We start from the raw sequence: 20,383 nt of genomic DNA, 5'->3' as shown, positions 1-20,383 counted from the left end.
TCCAAACATATATTAATTTGCATTGGTTGCAGGGCAGGCTGAGCCCCTCTGCGCTACGCGCGTATCAATGTCGTTGCTAATGAATTAAATACGTTTTCAATGCAATGACGTGAGTTTGTGTTGAATTTGTGTTCTCAGTGTTCTCATTTGGGTTCTTCCCGGACGTCCCCGTTGGTCCGGGACTGTCCCGGCTTCCCACTGTGCGTTCCGAGTCCCGACAGATATCGGCGACATACACTCACTGTGGTCGTGAATGTTTTCCAATGTTTCCAAATCGTTCCGGTTTTCAGCACACTTATGATAATGTGATACTTTTTTTCAGCGCTTGCATATATTATACGCTGTATAGAGGCCATTAGAACAGAGCCGGCACAAAGGTGCCACCGGAGAATTGGGCGTCCTCATCAACACGCCCACCTGCTCGCTGTGAATTGGGTGGTTTTAGGGGGGTGTGTGTGTGTGTGGGTGTGGGTGTGTGTGCGGGTGTGGGTGTGGCGCGGCGCCGGCGGCTCCCCACGGGCGACTCCGCCGCGCGTCCCCGTTCCCCTCCGTCACCTTACTGAAGGAAACAGAAAAAGCACCGGGCGTGTTGCTAACGTGTTACTAACGTGTTGCGACCATGCAGCCGAGCTGTTGCTAACGCGCGCGGACGCAGAAGACCAAGCTCGCCCCCCCCCCCCCTCCCCCGACCGCATCGCACCAGTTCCCGGTCCCGGCGGAGGGTCGAGTCGCTCCGGCTCCGGCGGAGGGTCGAGTCGCTCCGGCTCCCGGGTTCACCCGCCGCCCTCTCCCATTCTGCGTCGTTTATACCGAGGCTCGACCGCCGGGTAGACACGGCGTCTCGTTTGGAAAAGCACTGCGATACGATTTCTTTTTTTTTCCCTCTTTTCTTCTCGAGAGCGAATCATAACTCAGGCATTAAACGCTGACGGTATTGACCGACGGAGGAGCCCGTTTTTTTTCAGAAATCATCCCCGGCTGGACGTTTTTTACGAGCGCGCCTCATTCCTTTTATTGCGCCGTGCGTTAGATTTACTACGCGGCTCCTCTCCGTTTCCCCGGGCGCACGCATAACTATCAGTCTGTCTGGCGCCGTTTCCTCTCCCATTTATTTATTTATTTATTTAGTTATTTATTTATTTTGAAGCGCATGGAAGCCAAGCTCTGTAATTGACACAATACTTTCAAGACAAGACGTCGGAGGCGCGTCGATATAGAGCAAATAAAAAAAAAAATCAAAAAAAAAATCAATGGATTTTCCTGCATTTACGCTGACATGGATTCCCTGTGGTTAAACACACACGAGGGCCCTGGTGAGCTTACAGCCAAATGAGTAAAGCAAACAAGAAAGGCAGACGAGCACGCAGATGTTTTGATCATGGATTTGTGCGTGTGTGTGTGTGTGTGTGTGTGTGTGTGTGTGTGTGTGTGGATACATGGATGTTTGTGAACTGTTTTTTTATTTTTTTATTTATTTTTTCTTCCTCTGGAGTTAAACTGGATGCTAAGTGAGTCATAGACATATGCAGCGGAAAAACGCAAAAAATGTCGATGGGAGCGGCTGACATCTCTGTGGCTGTCTGCGCTGAATCCTTGTTCGCGGACCCTTTGGCGACGCAGAACAAACACAACGGGACTCGCCGTGTGAAAATACAGTATCATCCTCGCTGAAGGAATTAATGTAAACGGAATACAATTCAGCGCCGCCCATTCATGTGTTCTGAGGACAGATACACGGATAGTCCTGAGCGCGAGAGGCACATTTGCTTGCAGATATTGGCGTAATGCTCAATTAACAAGAGGCACGGCGCGCGGAGAGGTGTTTTCTCAGGTGCCGTCAACTGTGGCAAATGTGGCACGGACGAAATATACACGGATTAAATGTTTAAAAAAACAAAACAAAAACACTGATTTTTTGTGATTAGATTTCTTCCAGGAAGGTCGCAGAGCTTCCCCTGACGCCTTCTCGACCCAGACCACAGAATTAAATTAGGGGAACCCGTAAGATTTCGGGGAGTTTAGTCACTTTTTTTCTTTCAGCCTAGAGCAGTGGTTCTCAACGCGGGGTCCCCGGGCGGGGGTCCACCAAGAGGTTCCCCGGCGAGATGATTCGTAGTTCGACTTCACCGTGATTTCATTTACAAGACGTTTGGCAAGACAGGAGAGGATGTACAATAATGACTGTTTCAAGCCTAGTTTCAGAGGCATCTCTACAGGAGAGACGCCACTAACCCCAACCCCTCACCCCAACCCTGTAGTGTAGTACGGACCCGAAATCATAGTGGGTAAAAAAAAAAATAAAAAATAGTCTCCGATTGGGATCCCTGTGACAAAATCTTGGTGTCCGCATATCAAATTCGGATTCTTGACATAAAATAGGTTGAGAAAGACTGAGCTAGAGGGTCTGGTTGTACCTTGCCGCCTCTGGGAGGCTGTCGGTGTTCTGTAGCTGCATGTGTGGGTTCTCGGCTTTTCCGTCTCGGCTGGTTGGCGCGGTGGCGTTACTGGTGGTGGGGGTCGGGGTGTTGGTGGTTGGTTTTTGGCTGTCTGTCAAGGGGTCGTCAGCGCTCGCCGCCATATTGTGAGAGTGTCGAATCTTGTCACGTCATAGAGCCTGAGGGGAGAGAGGGAGGGAGGGGGGGCACTGGGTTCGGTTATCAAGCTTGGTGGACGCAGGATGACGGGCGTGGCCTTCAAACGCGCTATCTCAGCGGGGTTTTTTTTTTTTTTCCCCCCCGCCAGCCATAATGACATTCGCGCCGATCTGACAGAAAAATGGAAGAAAAAAAGAATGTTGCAGCCCATCAAAACCCGCCTTGTCCGCGGCTCGGATTGGCGTGGTGTCCTTTGGGGTGACACATATCTCCATCACTTGCTTTTCTTATCGGAAGTAGAGTAGCTCATGACCGACCCAGCCATGATTGTCTGGGTAGGTGCAACACTAATTCTTAGATATCACTTGCAGGCAGACAGGTTATGCAATGATCGCTCGTATCTCCTGCTTTTTGAGGCGACGGTTTTTCTCTCCGCGTGTTTTTTTTTTTTTTTGGGGGGGGGCTGAGATTCGCTGCCTGATGGAGGCACTTTGACTGAAAGCACATTACATGTGCATGAGTCTCTGTTGGGTTTGACTGCGACTGCATTGTTATTCATGTTTCCCTGATAATATCTCAATATTTTAAAATCCAAGTTATGAATAAAATGATCCCCCCCCCCCCCCCCCGGCACCGCCGCGCACGGAGCCCAAATGCCACCAATTTGCCTCGCGAGGCACCGAGAGCAACACCACCGCGCACGTACGCCGGGGCTGTGCGGAGCCCACGCTCGCTCCCAGACAATCGCGTCCCTGCATACAGAGTTTGCCGTGAGTGTGGGAGTGAAAAGGGGGGGGGGTGATTCCACATAATAGCCCGCCGAGACCTGGCAACGTAACACAGAGACACCCAGCATGTCTCCCCGAGGGAGGAAAGAGGAACCGAGGCGGGGAGCGAGTGTAAAACAGAGGAGTATTCAAGGCGCTCACATCGATATGCGCGGTGCACATACCGAGGCTCGCGCTGTGTGCGACGGTGCTGTTCGGCTCCGCCGCTCCGCCGCTCCGCGCTCCGCCTTCTCCTTTGTTTCTGGGAAAGTGTTTCCTAATCAGGCAGTGGTTTGTGGCGGGTGACGTCACACAAACACACACACAATGACCTGCCTCGGCCAACTGGGATAGCCGGAAGCCACCTATCGACGGTGTCGGCCGACGTTGCGGTCGCCGGGCGGCTGGAAAGTTTGGGGTTTTTTTTTGGGGCGGAACTCGCTCGCCGAGCACGTGGGTTCCCGCCGGCCCCTGGAAACCGCTGATAAGGACCCGGGGAGACGCGCGCTCTCATTGCCATCGTCTCGGTTTCCTCTCCCTCTCTCTGGCTCTCACTCCCGCAGCCTTTCTACTAACAAAGCACATGGTCGCCGTGTCTTTCCCGAATTCCTAAAACACCACCCCAAAATAAAATAAAAAAAAAAATAGGGAGGGTTTGGTTTTTTTTTCCGAGCGGAGAGGTTGTGCTGACTTAGCTCCCTCCAGATATAAGCTGCAAGACATGTAGGTAATGGTTAACAGCAACGGGATCGCTCTCCCTCTCCTTCTCTCTCCTTCTCTCTCTCTCTCTCTCGTCTCTCTCTCTCCCTCTCTCTCTCTCTCTCTCTCTCTCTCTCTCCCTCTCTCCCTCTCTCTCTCTCTCTCTCCTTCTCTCTCTCTCTCTCTCTCGTCTCTCCCTCTCTCTCTCTCTCTCTCTCTCTCTCCTTCTCTCCCTCTCTCTCTCTCTCTCTCTCTCTCGCTCGCTCCCCCTCCCGCTGTCCTTGTGTGGCGTCCAAGCAGCTGTCTTCTTAGTGCCTATTCTGTTCAACCCACTGTTGGTTGTGTGCATGTGTGGCTGCGGGGCCCAAAGGATCAATTACCAAGGCCGGTACCAACCCAGAACCACAGACCCGGGCGTGCGCGCGCACGCCCCGCGTGTGTGAGTGTGAGTTGGTGTGGAGATCCCGTCAGGCCCGGGCCGCGGGCAGATCCACGGAGCGAGCGAGAGAGAGAGAGAGCGAGAGAGAGAGAGAGAGAGAGAGAGAGAGAGAGAGAGCGAGAGAGCGAGAGAGGGAGAGGGAGAGAGAGAGAGAGGGAGAGAGAGAGAGAGAGGGAGGGAGAGGTGGGTGGAGAAAGTGAGAAACAGAAACGGGTTCTGTTTAGAAGTTGGGATCGAAATAAATTATCCTTTTTTTTTTTCCCCGCTCAGCCCCGTCCCCACGCTCCTGTCGACGGTTTAACCCGCCGCCGTGGATACGCAAACAGGTTCTCATGGTAACCAACTTCTTCCCATAATTACACGAGACCCTGTTATGAACAGAGTCATTACGTGCTCCATTTATTGTTTTAAAAACCAAATACCTATTTATTGCTCCTCTCAATGTCTCCATTCCTCATCTTTCTTGTCCTCCTCCCTTCCCTCCTCCCCTTGAGACCTCTCCTCAGTTTTCCTCTCGTCTCCTCGTCTGAGCCTTGCTCCTCTATTCTCCTGGTTTTTTTTTTTATGTACTCTCCTCTTGGGTTCCCTCCTCCATCCTTCTCTCCTTTCCTCTTCTGTCGTCTCCTGTGTTCTCCCCTCCGCTCCTCCATTCCCGCCTCTTCTTTAGTCTCCTCCTCCTCTATCCTTCTCTCCGCTCTCCTCCTCTCTTCTCTATTCTCCCCTCGCCTCGGCTCCTCTGCTGTCCTCTCGTCTTCTGGCCTCTCCTCTCGAGTCCTTTCCTCTACTCTCCTGTCCTCTCCTCTCGAGTCCTCTCCTTTCGAGTTCTCTCCTCTTGAGTCTTCTCCTCTCGAGTCCTCTCCTTTCGAGTTCTCTCCTCTTGAGTCTTCTCCTCTCCTGTCCTCTCCTCTCCTCTCGAGTCCGCTCCTCTTGAATCCTCTTGAGTCCTCTCCTCTCGAGTCCTCTCCACTTGAGTCCTCTCCTCTCGAGTCTTCTCCTCTCCTCTCCTCCTCTCCTCTTGAGTCCTCTCCTCTTCTCTCCTTTCGTCTTCTGTCCTCTCCTCTCGAGTCCTCTCCTCTTGAGCCTCTCCTCTTGAGTCCTCTCCTCTCCTCTTCTCTCCTCTCCTCTTGAGTCCTCTCCTATTGAGTCCTCTCCTCTTCTCTCCTCTCCTCTCCTCTCCTCTCCTCTTGAGTCCTCTCCTCTCCTCTCCTCTCCTCTTGAGTCCTCTCCTCTTGAGTCCTCTCCTCTTCTCTCCTCTCCTCTCCTCTCCTCTCCTCTTGAGTCCTCTCCTCTCCTCTCCTCTCCTCTCCTCTCCTCTTGAGTCCTCTCCTCTTGAGTCCTCTCCTTTCCTCTCCTCTCCTCTCCTCTTGAGTCCTCTCCTCTTCTCTCCTTTCGTCTTCTGTCCTCTCCTCTCGAGTCCTCTCCTCTCCTCTCCTCTCGAGTCCTCTCCTCTTGGGTCCTCTCCTCTCCTCTCCTCTTGAGTCCTCTCCTCTTGAGTCCTCTCCTCTCCTCTCTTCTTGAGTCCTCTCCTCTCCTCTCCTCTCCTCTTGAGTCCTCTCCTCTCCTCTCCTCTTGAGTCCTCTCCTCTCCTCTCCTCTCCTCTCCTCTCCTCTTAAGTCCTCTCCTCTCCTCTCCTCTCCTCTCCTCTCCTCTCCTCTCCTCTCCTCTCCTCTTGAGTCCTCTCCTCTCCTCTCCTCTCCTCTCCTCTCCTCTTAAGTCCTCTCCTCTCCTCTCCTCTCCTCTCCTCTCCTCTCCTCTCCTCTCCTCTCCTCTCCTCTCCTCTCCTCTCCTCTCCTCTTGAGTCCTCTCCTCTCCTCTTGAGTCCTCTCCTCTTGGGTCCTCTCCTCTCCTCTTGAGTCCTCTCTTCTCTCCTTTCATCTTCTGTCCTCTCCTTTCATCTTCTGTCCTCTCCTCTTGAGTCCTCTCCTCTCCTCTCCTCTCCTCTCCTCTCCTCTTGAGTCCTCTCCTCTTGAGTCCTCTCCTCTCCTCTCCTCTCCTCTCCTCTTGAGTCCTCTCCTCTCCTCTCCTCTTGGGTCCTCTCCTCTCCTCTCCTCTTGAGTCCTCTCCTCTCCTCTCCTCTCCTCTTGAGTCCTCTCCTCTCCTCTCCTCTTGAGTCCTCTCCTCTCCTCTCCTCTCCTCTTGAGTCCTCTCCTCTCCTCTCCTCTCGGGTCCTCTCCTCCATTGTTCTCAGTAAAAAAAAGGTCTTGATCACAGCAATCACAGTCTTCCCTCAGTGGGTGTCACTTCCACAGCATTCCATTCAACCCCTAAATACCCCAATCAGAGCGCAGCTAATGGAACCTATGATTAAGACCTAGTTAGTACACTTAAGTGTCTCTTACTCTCAATATCCATTGTGTGCGTGCGTGCGTGTGTGTGCGTGCGTGTGTGCGTGCGTGTGCATGCATGCGCGTGCGTGCAGCGCGTTTCTCCTCAGCATCATAGTTTCCGTCGCCGCCGTGCCAAGGTGCCGTGAGAGAAAAGGTGTCGAGAAAAAAAACCCGAGACGCGAAACAAAGCGCGGTTTCCCCGCGCCCCCCGCCCCTGAGAGGCGTCAGCCCGCGGCCCACCGGGAGGAAACCGCGCGTTTTTCTCCCCTGACAGGGGACCCCGGAGACGTCGGCCAAAAGCGCATCCCCGACGCCATGCTCTGAGCTCGGCAGTGGTCGAGGCTTTCAACGGCGTTGAAAGAGGGCGGGGCCAGGTGGGCGTCCTATTCTCGCGGCTTCACAGGCGTCGTGGAGGGCCAGGGGACGGGCGACCGCGCTTGATGTGCCGCGGTTTGAAACGGACTGGAAAGGCCCCCCCTTTTTTTTTTAACCGTGTATCTGACAAGCTCAAATCTCTCTCTCCCCGTCTCCACCTTCGCCCCGTGAACGATCCATCCGTTCTACAAACGCCAGCCCCGCCTCCTCCTCTTCCTCCTCCTCCTCCTGCGACGCCGCTTCCATCCCCTGCTTCAAACCGTTGGTCCTACCCGCCCGGAACGCAAGTCCCCGTCGGGGACCCCTGGGGGTCGATCTTGCTTCGCCCCCCTCTCTCCTCGTGGTGCCTCTCTCGTCCTTCCTTCTCCTTTTCTCTCAACAAGAGGGAGCCGCTTGATCTGCCACCTCTAAAATGGGGGGGGGGGGGGCGGGGCGTCGCGGAGCATCGTCCTTTTTACCGGCGAGAGATGCTTCTGCTGTGGGGGGGGGCCGGGGGCGACGGGGGCAGGCCAGACGGGAGATGACTGGAGCGTCCCGCTCGACGTTTCAGAATCGGAGGAGGTCTCGGCACGCCGAGGCAGCGTTTTATTTCGGCGAGCGGCTTGATAAGACGAAGGTCTACATTAAATTCGTTTAGCGCCTTGTCGAGGCAAATCACCCCTCCTCGCCGGATGAAATGACGTCTTTACCGAGCGCTAATTCATCACACAGATCGTTCTCGGGTCAGGGGAACGTTTCATGCATCTATTTCGGGATGGAGCGACTCGCAGACCTTTTTTCTTGATTCCGTGTAATCTTGGTGATAAAGGGTTTCAGCTTTTTTTCTATTCCTCTGTCTCCATCATGTCAATTTTATTTTATTTTTTTATTTTTTTATTTTTTTGCAGCTGCGGCGATTTTCTTGACCGCCTTTTGTCGTGTAGCAGCGGGAGAACAAGGGCGGGGAATATAAAAAAAAACCAACACATTTCAACAACTCTCAAAAAAAAGCGATAATTGGTTGCGATTTGTATTTCCACCATCCATCCATCCTGGTAGTGACTTGAGCGCTCATCGGCCAAGTCTTCGAGACCTACGTTCACGGACATATAGATTACGTTCATTTGGTCTTCGGGGACGTCACGATGCTGATCTGAAATCCAAAATCGATGGAGATGAGCATTCGATTTCGAACTTTGAAATCACAAGCAGGTTCGAGATTCTCCCCGTATTTTTGTGGGTAATGTTGTCCGCATGGTCGCCATATTGGGGCGGTCAATATCCGCCGGCAAACAAATGTGCAGTGTGCAGTGTGCCACCGGACCCTGAGAGCAGACAGGCATCTTATTTGGAGCGATCTGCCACCTGCTCCGCAGCGGAGCGGCAGCAGGAAACTCAGTAAATCAAATACATCTAGAGTTTGTATTTGCTTTGTTTGGGGAAAAGATCGCTCTGATCGGAGCTGCAGGTAGTAATTAGCATTTTACTGCCAGCGTTCCTCTCTGGGAAAAATAGCATCCGTTTTTCTGCTCTTATTTTGGTGAGTAACTTAAAAGTAGTTTTATAAGTAGCTTATTGTTTATTATTCTAAAGTCTAACAATGGCATAGTCATCGGTGCTGAATAAAAATGTTTTCGGATCGAAAATCGGATTGTGGATGTTGTGGAGGTGAATTTGTAAAGGATTTACAAAACACGGACGCATTTTGCCACCGAATGGGTTAACAATCCAAACATATGATACCTGGAAGAGAAGGAAAGTTTAATTTGATCACAGGACAACTACATTTACATTTACATTTAGTCATTTATCAGACGCTTTTATCCAAAGCGACTTACAATTGTTCAAACACCAAACTAGGTAAATGATGTAAGCTTCTACTAGCTTGGTTTACCAGCTAGTAGAATGGCAGGTGAACCATATGTATTGCGAGCATGGTTATGCACGGCAAGTGTGTTCTTGATCAGGCTGATCTTTGCATTTGTCATTAGTCATAATAGTTGCCAAGCATTCCTTTAGTGTTTAAACGCTATCATAGTGATACAAGGGCCATTTGGACAATCTACGTATTTTCGGGCCATTGATATCATGTATTGTTCTGAACATGTAACCGTTATACAATCTAGGTCGATGCAATGCTCACCCGGGTGAATTATTTCCAGAGTCTCAACTTGACTCAAACACATCCATAGCCAGCTGTGTAGGATGATGGGACTAATGACACACTGTTTGTGTATGGCAGGCATGCCGGCAGCTTTTAAGTATGCCATTCTGGCTGCTATTGAAATGAGAGTTGGACAGGTGGCCGTCTAGAAGCCCTGCGTGAGGTCCGAGCCAGGCATGGACTGTGTGAAAAAAGCAATCCTGGCTTTAAAAGAAAAAAAGGAGCTTTCGCGCCGCTTTTAAATCCAGCATGATGTTTTGTGCAGTTTCAAGTAAATATACATTAGATGGAAGTGTTGGTGGCCTCGCCGTTTTCTGAGGACAGCTGGCGTCTGGATCCTGTGTAATGGGAAAGTATTTGAGGCAGCGGGACTGAAAAGTGAAAGCGTGGCGCTTCAGGCCCCCGGGGCAGATGAAAGTAAAGACCTCGAGGAACCTGCAGAAATTCCCAAGTGTCAAAGGTTTTGAATACCACCCGCGCAATCCGTACCAGTAAGCTGGCAGGGTTTGTGTTTATAGATGCTCCCATCTATAAACACAAACCATGTCAGCTTAAACTGTAAGACTTATAAGTTTGCCATATAAGGAGCTACTCTCAATACTACTGTTAGATAATACCGATCTGCAGCCTTGTCCCAATGTATTGTTGTATATGTGATTTAAATTGGAGTTTGATTTCTAAATTGCTGGTACTATTTTACCATGTTCATGTATGGCTTTGTATGTTCTGTATATTTTTGGTATGACTCCCTGCGGTGCTACGGATATGAGATATTTGGGATACGTTAGGATGTTTGTACTGTGAGTATGTTAGTGCACGAGCCCTCATATCGTTTGTTTTCTCCATGTACATTTCAAAACGGGAGTGCAATTCTTAAACGCATGCCCGAAACACGTCGGGAGAGTCGTTCTCTGCGTCGAGGCAGCGCAGAAGACATGACACAAAGGCGTTCCGTTAATTCAGTTTGATTCTCAATAAAGGACGTTAAAAAACACCGCAGCCCGGGACCGGCTTTCGGAAAACGGAGGCGGCAAAGCGACCGGCCCTAACAACGGACGGCCTTGGTAGTTGCCGTCCCATCCCATCGATCCCCTTGAAGGATCCCTGGACTGGGGGCTGGTCAACGTTTTCTTTGAGACCATCGGACTCGTGCCCTAAGTGCCGCACATCCGTCTGATGACGTCTGGGCTGTTGGACTTGTTGAAACGGGGTGTAATGGGCAACGGCGGAGGATGGATGGCCGCCGGATGACCGCGCCCATCTCCTCGGCGTTTTTATTTATTATTTATTTTTATTTTTATTCGGGGAGACGGCGCCGCTGTTTGACAGGGATGTCACATCAGGAATACCGGCTTTGCATATATCAGCGTAATGTCCGAGCTGATGAATATAGTGTCAGAAAGTGTAAGAAAACACAATCTGAATGGTTCACTCTTTTTATTTATATATTTTTTTTCATTATTTTCGGAGGCACCGCTAAATAATATTCCTAGTTAGGTAGAACGCTGCGGGGCAAAGAAGAGCATCGGTCTGTTTGAAGCGTTTCTCACAGTTTTCGCTCACAGTCGTACGGATTGTATAAATCAGTTTTTATGTGGAAATGCTGCACATTCCCTAAAAAGAACACCACTTTAGTTTTTAACGACGGCTGTGCGGAATACTTAAACCCGGCGGAGGAAGGTTACCATCTCAAATCACACACTTTTGGCAATATCTCAATGCCGTCTTGGGTCGCGCTTTACGCAGGGTTTTCAAGTCACATCACTCAATGGCATTTTATCGATGACACATTTCATGCGGCAATTAATCTGGAATAAATAAATTACCGAACTCCTACTTTGATGGTTTTGCTTCGAACTATGGCAAAATAGCAGTTGTGGAGTCACGGTATGTAAATTACACTGGTGTGGTTCCTGTTAACATAACCTAGAAAAGCCCCACCAAGCACTGACATTTGATCAATCTCTATTCATTTGTTCTGCAGCTATCCGCCGCAACAAAATCTATACCGTGTGGTTATTGACTTCAACAACATGTGCTCGTCACGGCAGGGTCGGACCGAAGATAAATACGGCCGCGCAAAACGGCCCGCACGGGGGAAAAACAAAATCCGTACGGATCAGAGAGAGAGGGAGAGCGCGCGAAGAGAGGGATCCCAAATCGGAGGAAGGGCAAAGAAAGAGCATCAAGCGGAGGCGGGGTGGGGCCGCGGGGGCCGAGCGAGGTACGCCCCGACGCTCACCCGGGCCGCCTCGCGACTCACTGTCATCCGCGCTGTCGATCAAAAGGTAGAGAGCGGGGGCCACAGGCGTCAGCGCGGACGACAGTCATCGTCTGGAGCCCGCACGCACCCCTTTCCCCGCAGACCTCTGACTGGCTCGCACGACATTTGTTCAAAATAGCCGTACACTCAGAGCGCCAGGTACGCGGCTGAGTCAGGCCTGAATCGGCTGAGTCAAAGCCCCCCCGCGGGGACGGCTCTGTTTGTCCCGCTTGATGTTTGCGTACAAACACCTGCCAGACGGGCCGGACGTGCTCGCCGGACAGCGCGTGCGGGCGGCGGCGGCGGCGGTGGGGCGCTGGGTCCTTTGGGTTTTTGCGTGATTAACCCGGGCGAGCCCCGGGCGGGGAGGCAGGGACTGCCAATTTGTTTGATGCTCAGCACAGGTGATGGCGGGGGAAGTATATGGTTTTTTGTTTCCATATTCCCTTGAGACTGCCGTTAACAAGAGGGTTACGTGATTTGGACTCGGGGCAGAAGTGCATTCCTCCGTCAGCTTCTTGCCCCCCCCCTCAAGATCAGCGGGTACAGCCCTTCAACTGACGGATCGCCAATGAACGATGAGAATCGACCGTATAGAAAGCTGTGCACACACCAAATGCACAGACCAGCCGGAGCTGCAGACATGGCTGTCTGGCCGTTTGACCAGCTGTCAGCAAGTTTGAATGATAGTCAATGAAAGAGGCACGAATACCTGTCAGTTCATACACGTCAGCGGCGACCAACAAGTCGTGTCGACTGACAGTCCGAGCTAAATGTGGCATGCAGATGTTACTGCGGCGGACAAACCAGGGTAGCCAAGCAGAAATGCAGCGGACATATACTGTATACTGTATGTATATATACTCACATACACATTAAAGACACACTAGCGCCCTATCCGTCAAAAACGATTTATGGATCCACCTGTCACCTGTAAATGTGTGTGGGCTAGTGGGCTGTCCAGATAACAAATGACTAGATAGCCGGAACATGTAACGGGTGTCACCCCAGTCCGAGCAGCGAGGTGCATTGTGGTCCATGTCACGCCGCGAGGCAACATACTGCTCCCTGTAAGCATGTGAGGAGTACAGGGGCAGAGGCAGGCTGATAACCCAACCATATCATTTGGATTCGGCAACCTCAAATGGTAGCAGGAGGTTGGTGTGTGTGTGCGTGTGTGTGTGTGTGTGTGTGTCTGTGTGTGTGTGTGTGTGTGTAGTGTGTGTGTGCCTATGTGTGTGATTATGTGTGTGCGTGCGTGCCTTTCTGCAGGAAGCGGTAAACAAGTTAGTCTGATGATGACTTTGTGACAGACGCATTAATGATGCCCCAGTGCCCTGCAGCACTCGCCTATTGACATTAAGAGACAGGGCAGTGCCTGTGCGAGTGAGTGTGTGTGTGTGTGTGTATGTGAGTGTGTGTGTGTGTGTGTGTGTGTGTGCGTGTGTGTGTCTGTTGTGTAACACTGGCCCGTGTTAAAACATCGGTGTTTACTATGGACTGTGTGAGGCGGTTGGAAAGCAGCAGCAGTAGCGGAGCTTCCCGTCACTGTCGCGATTCCGAGATGTTGGAGTGAGCGTAAAAGAAAAAAAAAAAAAAGGAAAAACAACATTTCAAGGCAATATTCTGTCAAAACATTAGAAAGAATATCTTCATGCATATGATTTTTTTAACAATTCTACCATGAATTAGCCCTATTGTTCCCCACCATAATGCCTTTATATATATACTGTATAAAGTTTATGATGCAAATGTTTAAGCGTAAAGCTCTCACATGAATGTATTTATTTATTTTATGTATTTTTAATTTTTATATAAGTATTAGTAGTAGCAACAGTAGAATAGCAGTACCTCATTCCAAAGCCTGCAAGAAAGAAAGTTATTCGGGCGACTAAATACTTAATTGAGCTAAAAATAAATACATGAAAATATTTGTACGTATAACATTCATTTGTTTCTACATATGAATATTCTATGTAATTGAATCACAGTTTTATCAGTGAATCTGATTTCAGTACAGGTAACTGATATTTTTTCGATATTCATCACTTTTTAACCGCAGCTCGTGTGCATAAACCTTGTCTTGAATACACAGGTTGGGTCAGGGCCGTACGGGTCCCGCCCGTTGACATACTGTAAACTTAAAAACAAAGAAAAGTCGGAAGAAGGTCAGCCACGGTACGATCCCAAACCACGAAATAAATACACGAGACTCTGCCAGAAACAAACATCCCACCGTCCGCCGGCGCCACTTTCGCTGCGGCCCGGTCGCCGCTGGGATTTCCCGTTGGTCGCGTCGATGGGGGGGAAAGCAGCGCTTTTCCCACCGGGCGTGCGGCAATTTGCCGAAACTTTACACGTTTGCACGCATTTGGATGGGGGGGGGTGGGGTGGGCAGGGGTTTGGATAAACGGAACTCGATCAACGCGAAAGCAGATCCGGTGCGCGGATACGGTATTATGTGGGAGGAGGGTGTAAACCGGAGAAGGGGCCGAGGGAGGAGGACGGGCGGAGCGTGCGGGCGGCCGACCATCTGTCGCCGTCATTAACATTAAGAGCTTCCCTAATTCGGTCTAATTGCCAGGGACGACGGAGCAAACAAAGCCCACGGAATTTGTGTACATGAGTGGAGGGAGGGGGATGTTCAACGGTGGACGGTGGTGGAGGTGGCGGGGGGGGGGGGGGGTGCAGATAAGTACTTCCAGAGGCTTGTCAAGTGAATAAGTAATCTCACGCCAGCGCGCCGTAATGAAGAAAACAACGGGGGGCGAGATTGGTCTGCAAGCCACCGCTCAGCCCTGCTGCAGCCACTTCACATCTCGGGGTTATTCAGTTAAGCTGGAAAATGAGGAATTTGGAGCTATCATTTTATCCCATAATAGCCGAAACATTCGTATGTATTAAAAGACCGCTTAGTCCAGATAGCTAAAGCCAAATAAGGTAATTGAATAAGTAATGTGGGAGGAGATATCATCTGGGATTTTGATTATGGTCCTGTCTGAACTTCAATGACAGTCTGTTCTCCCCCTGCTTGGTTATAATACGCCCGTGATATAATAACCGCATGATCAATGATTGGTTCCCAAAAATGTCTCCAACAATCGGGCGATATTTGATTTTGTCGGTATCTTCCGACCCTAATGCACTGTACGTCACTGCCGGGGATCCTTTGAGTCCCCTTCCGACCTGAGTGCCGGTAAGACTTGCGAGGACCGTCCTATATCCCCGAATCCTCCTGTCATCGGTGCCACGCCGATGTCCAACAGTTCCCGGAGCATTTTCTTGAAAGAATGTTGTGAGCATGCAGCCTTGTGCGCGCGCGTGCGGCGCGGTGCTGGGGGCTCACCGTGGTGGTTTTGACACGGCCGCCGGGCTGTGTACAAGTCCAGCCGGATTTATTGACCAGCAGGTCGCAGCCCTCGTCCTCCAGGCAGGGAACCATCTCACACCACTGCTTTTTCCGCACGATGCCGGCTGCGGTGGAGAGAGGAGAGAGAGAGATAGAAGGATGGAGGGGTGGAGGGAGAGAAGGAGAGAGAGAGAGAGAGAGAGAGAGAGAGGCGGGGGGCGACGGAGACGTGTGAACATATAGATGAGAGGGTGGGATTGAGAGATGAAAGGACGCAATGAATGGGATAAAGGGGGGTCAATAGACAAGAGCGACGGAGGACGGATCAGAGGCGGAGGGATGGTGGAGTGGTGAGAGAATTGAGATGGGGACGCCGTTTGAATTGAGGGAGGAGAGGGCGAAGCGCGGGCAAGTAGGGAAAGAGTGGCGAGATAAGGGTGGAGAGGGGAGAGAGAGAGAGGGAGAAACGAGGTTAATAAAAAGCACTCACATCATAAATGTCATTTAACACGTCCACGACCCCGTTCTCTCCATCCATATGTACAGAAACCAGCCATTCCCCCAATCCGGCGGATTAAATCATCGCGGTGCATGTTTGTGAGCACAACCATTCAACCCCACTTTTTATTTTTTTTCTTCTCGTTTTTAAATAAACGCTGATGGAGCGCCGCCGCTCCCTGGGCGGCGACGCCCTGGTCCACCCGCACAGATGTTCACACACCTGGGAGTTCCCACCAAACATCTCCTCCTCCACTGAGGATTCCTTTTGGGCGCCCAGTCTGAGGGTAGTTCAGCGGGAGTTTTCTTTTTTTTCATTTTGTTTTTCGGGGGGAGGCGTACTTGTTGGAATGATTGTTATGTATTGTGCAGCGTTCGAATCAGAATGAATCTATTCCACCGGGTACATTTACATACAGTATACTAGGGATTTGTTCTGGTGAGGTTTGCTGTGTTACACTGCAAGCTACTGGCATAAAAAAAAAGATCTTAACAGTCTGAAAAAAAATATATATATATATATATCTATAAAATAGCATTATTAAGATAATCAACGGTACATATACAGTATATACACATACTGTATATACACACTATATACTGTATATACAGTAAATATGGACCAGCAACCTTTCCGTGACAGCAGCCTTGCTTATTCATACACCCCAAGAGGCCTGGATCCAAACTTGTGTGCTTTCAGTAACTAACTCAACTTTTAAGCTGTTCAGTCAACAGTGGCAAATTATTTCAACGACAATAAGCTGAGACAAAAGTAAGAACATTTGTGACGCGTTTGGACGATGCAGAACCACGATATCTGTCTGCCCGAATAGTACTGAATACAGGGTCCGCCAATGCTTAAGACTGGTATAGAATGCATTTCAAAATACTGACTGAGAATTTTTTACCCGAAAGGGAAAATAACCAAAAATGCTGCATTCAAAAAAAGACGAGTGTCACATATTGTGCTGCAGTCCACCAGTCGCGTGGAAAAGAGGACCGGGTGTAGCAAGGTGGAGAACGGGCATTTCGCAAAACAGTCTCAGGGCTGTTGCAGCGAGAGGCAATATGGCGCAATGAATCATCCATGAGCCTCTCTGCCGTCTGTGGCCGGGAGATTTGCATCGTACCTTAAGGTTTTGAAATCTCCTGCTGCCATTATCGTGTACGAGCATATGAGGAGATTTGAGTCAGCCAGTGAAAACCGAAAAAAAAAAAAAAAGAAAATGGACGGGTAATTCTCCACGAGAGTATTTTAGAAAATGACATCTTTACCACTTGCAAACAGTGAAATGATGTCCATCAAAGGCTTTCAAAGGTCTTTCTTATTCCTATCCTTAGTTTCCCATTTCATCACTAATAGTCGCTGTCGAGTGTTATAAAGTACACGTCTTAATTATGGGCTTATCAGTGGAACAAGGAGGCTTTTTGTAAGATAAATGGACTAATTGCGGCGGCTCGTATCCGAGGTGGACGTCCGCACACATGGTGTAAAAGAAAGTCTGTGTCAAACAGCTGCAGTGAGGGTTTGGGTAAATGAAAGCGAGGAAAAAGGAGGAAATTTTCAGGTCTTCTCAGATAACATGCACGAACAACGACGGAGCGCGTGCGAGGCCGGGGATGAAAGAGGCATAAATTCATGCGCACATTCGTATGCATTTATGGAGGGGAAATAACATTCTTTAGTGGATACCTGCAAAACGCCGCGTGAATCAGGCTGGCCATATACATCAAATCCTTTGACGCCATGCGAGCGCTCCTATAAAGCATGCAAGGAATGCTGCTTAATTCCACGTCCATAAATTCATTGCAAGGGCACCTTGAGTGGCTGTCACAAACAAAAAATATGGATCATCGGTGCGCACCGCGCCCAATGCTAAAATCTGTTTCCATTGAGAGGTGTTTCATAAGCATAAGTGATGAATATTCCGGCATGTACAATATACATACAGTATATACTTTATACTGTTTATTTGACATTGAAAAATCAACCCCAAAAAGCACTTGGGCACACAATTAACTCATTCATGACCATGAGAGGGACGTGTGTGTGTGTGTGTGTGTGTGTATGTGTGTGTGTGTGTGTGTGTGTGTGTGTGTGTGTGTGTGTGTGTGTGTGTGTGTGTGTGTCTGTGGGTGTGTGGGTGGGTGTGTGGGTGGGTGTGTGTGTGTGTGTATGTGTGTGTCTTCCGAAGGAAAATAATAATAGTTGGCGACAAATTTATTCAATGCCTGGCACCTGGTACACATGCACATGCTGCATCCCTCCATCTCTTGTGTTGTATGAATTTGTGTGAATCAGGCCCAGGTTCACAGTTTGCTCTCAGCTCCATGCTCAGTCCCGCTTACGCCGAACACCACCCCACTGGTGGAAATCAGGGGGTAAATCAGTAACCACCCAAAAAAAAATAAGCATCACACCACAGCCCCCGCTGGTCGAGCACGGGTGAGTGAGGTGCGGGAGTGTAAACGAAAAAAGAAAAAAAAAAGCATTAGGATGCAAGGGATCACAGAGGAGAAAACGCCGTCCATAGAGAGGACGGCTTGAATGGAGCCGTCATCACTACTACATCACCTGAACTAAATGAATTGAGCCTCTTGAAAGATCTTCAGAGCCAATAGATATCATATAGATCAATATCAACAAATCGTCTGCAATGACATATAGTTTTGAATGTATAATTAATCAATTCATTTATATTATTTAAATGTAAGCATATGCTATGATAGTGGCATGGAATTAACAAAAAAAGATAATATCATTATATCATTATATTATATCACATAAGATAATTCATCACAACATTTGTATGATAATAAAATGTCATTTGAAAATAAATGAAGAAATAAATAAAATAGACATGTTATTGTCAGTGAAGAAGAGAAACCTGACAGTTGTCAGGCCCAAGGTCGTTTGTGTGTGTGCATGTGCGTGTGTGTGTGTGTGTGTGTGTGTGTGTGTGTGTGTGTGTGTGAATTTGCTGTGCATTCATCTAACGAATGTCAGCGGCAAGGTCAACATCACAATTCTCCAACAGCCTTTTTGTTTTGCTTCTGAATCACCATTCAACGAGGTGACCCTCAACTGATGAAGATACATAGTCTGGTTAATATGGAAATGAGGGAGAGTGTGTGTGTGTGTGTGTGTGTGTGTGTGTGTGTGTGTGTGTGTGTGTGTGTGTGTGTGTGTGTGTGTGTGTGTGTGTGTGTGTTACCAGTTTCAGTATACAGTTAGAATGCCACCAACATGACATGACAGAGCTGCTTTCAGCTTATCAACGGGGCTTTTTTATTACTTTATTATTATTGTATATGGACGATATTAACCGAATCAAATGTTGCCACATTTTTTGACAAATATGTTGATATTTTGAAAATATTTTAGGGATGACTTTTGGCCCTTTCATGAGATATTTACACACACGAACCATTTGAGGAACAATCATTAGTAATGTGGATATTAAGAGCATTGATGAGATCATCTAGAACAGTCAATAGGAGTTCAGAAAGCTGCGTTACTATATTGTAAATATCAATATCAATATATTTCTCAGCACCGATTGTCAAAAAACGAAATAAAAACACTGTCCACACAGACCTAAACTTGTTTTCTATTAATAAAAACAGTGACAACAGCTGAATTGTGAGGTGAGTGTTTAGTATAACCTATACTTAATCTAGGGATCACACAGTCCTTAAGATTTAGTTGACGATTGTCATAGAAATAATTCTCAATTGAATTGTCTGGTGTCCATTTTTGCCTCTATAACAGTGTAATAACACACGTCTGCCGTGGGAAGATAATCCATCAATAATAGCACACAAACATTTGATTGGACGGCTAATTCGCCTTAATCTAACCCAAACATTTGCTCAAAATGTCCACAAAGTTCGAATTGGAAACATACAATTGGAGAATCTAACAATTTTTCCAAAATGATGGCAATCGGGCCATCATTGGGACTGACGTGGCTTCGCACCAAGCTACCCTCCTCCACACACACACACACACACACACACACACACACACACACAAACACACCCACACACACACGCACATGCACAGACACACACACACACGCACATGCACAGACACGTTGTAGACACCAGTTTATTGTAGGGTGAGGGCCAGTTGGAATTAGCCCAGGAGCAGCTGGAGGCGTGTCATGACAAGGGCTCCTCTCCTGAGTGTGTGTGGGGGATGGGGGTTTTACCTGTTTCTCGTTGGACCGACCAACGAGCAACAGGTATGCAGCCACGCTGATCCCAATCACCTTGATCCAGGTCAGGCGTGGCTGCTCAAACCACACCATCCCCACGCCACATTGACACACACACACACACACACACACAGCCACACACACACACACACCCTCTGAACCACACAAGCATGCAGGTGTAAATACACACACGCTCACAAAACACATTCAAGAGATAGACAGGCTACAAACAAAAGATACACAGACATGTTATTTGGATACACAAAGGCCGAAACACAGACAAAGTGACACAGCGAGACACACACACACACACACACAGATTATTGTAGATATGGTGGATACGTGTGTGGGGCATCCCTGGTTCCATCAGAGGAGATAAGGAGCGAGGGAGCACAGGAGAAAACAACATGACACCCTCTGTGGGACATTTATCTCCTCTCCAAATGATAGATCACACCGGTGTCAACAGCCTGCAAAGAGGGCTAATAAATCCTCCCCAATGCTATGCCAAGGCCCATAATGACAGCTGTGTGTGCTTGTGTGTGTGTGTGTGTGTGTGTGTGTGTGTGTGTGTGTGTGTGTGTGTGTGTGTGTGTGTGTGTGTGTGTTTGTGTGTGGTTTGTAGGCCAAATAGTTTTTAGAGGGAGACAGAAATTGAGAGATTGCAATTTTCTTGGCTGATTCCCATTCCGATTTTTGCGTCTGACCT

The 20,383-nt window shown here is 49.0% G+C and overlaps 1 protein-coding gene across 1 annotated transcript in view; it reads right to left on the bottom strand.

Annotated features, from left to right (window-relative positions):
* Positions 1-2,605: 2,605 nt before the first annotated feature.
* The window catches only part of tafa5a (TAFA chemokine like family member 5a), a gene marked incomplete at both ends in the record, with an annotated part of 86,498 nt that continues 68,720 nt past the window's right edge, over positions 2,606-20,383 (bottom strand). The window contains 2 exons of the mRNA XM_080022363.1: positions 2,606-2,614; positions 14,954-15,081. Coding sequence (XP_079878489.1) covers positions 2,606-2,614; positions 14,954-15,081 — 137 coding nt within the window. The remainder of the gene's footprint in view (positions 2,615-14,953; positions 15,082-20,383) is intronic.

This window comes from Zeus faber (assembly GCF_960531495.2).
Source record: "Zeus faber genome assembly, chromosome: 21".
NCBI lineage: Eukaryota > Metazoa > Chordata > Actinopteri > Zeiformes > Zeidae > Zeus > Zeus faber.
Note: the sequence above shows the minus strand (reverse complement) of the source record. Positions and strands in the feature narration are given on the sequence as shown.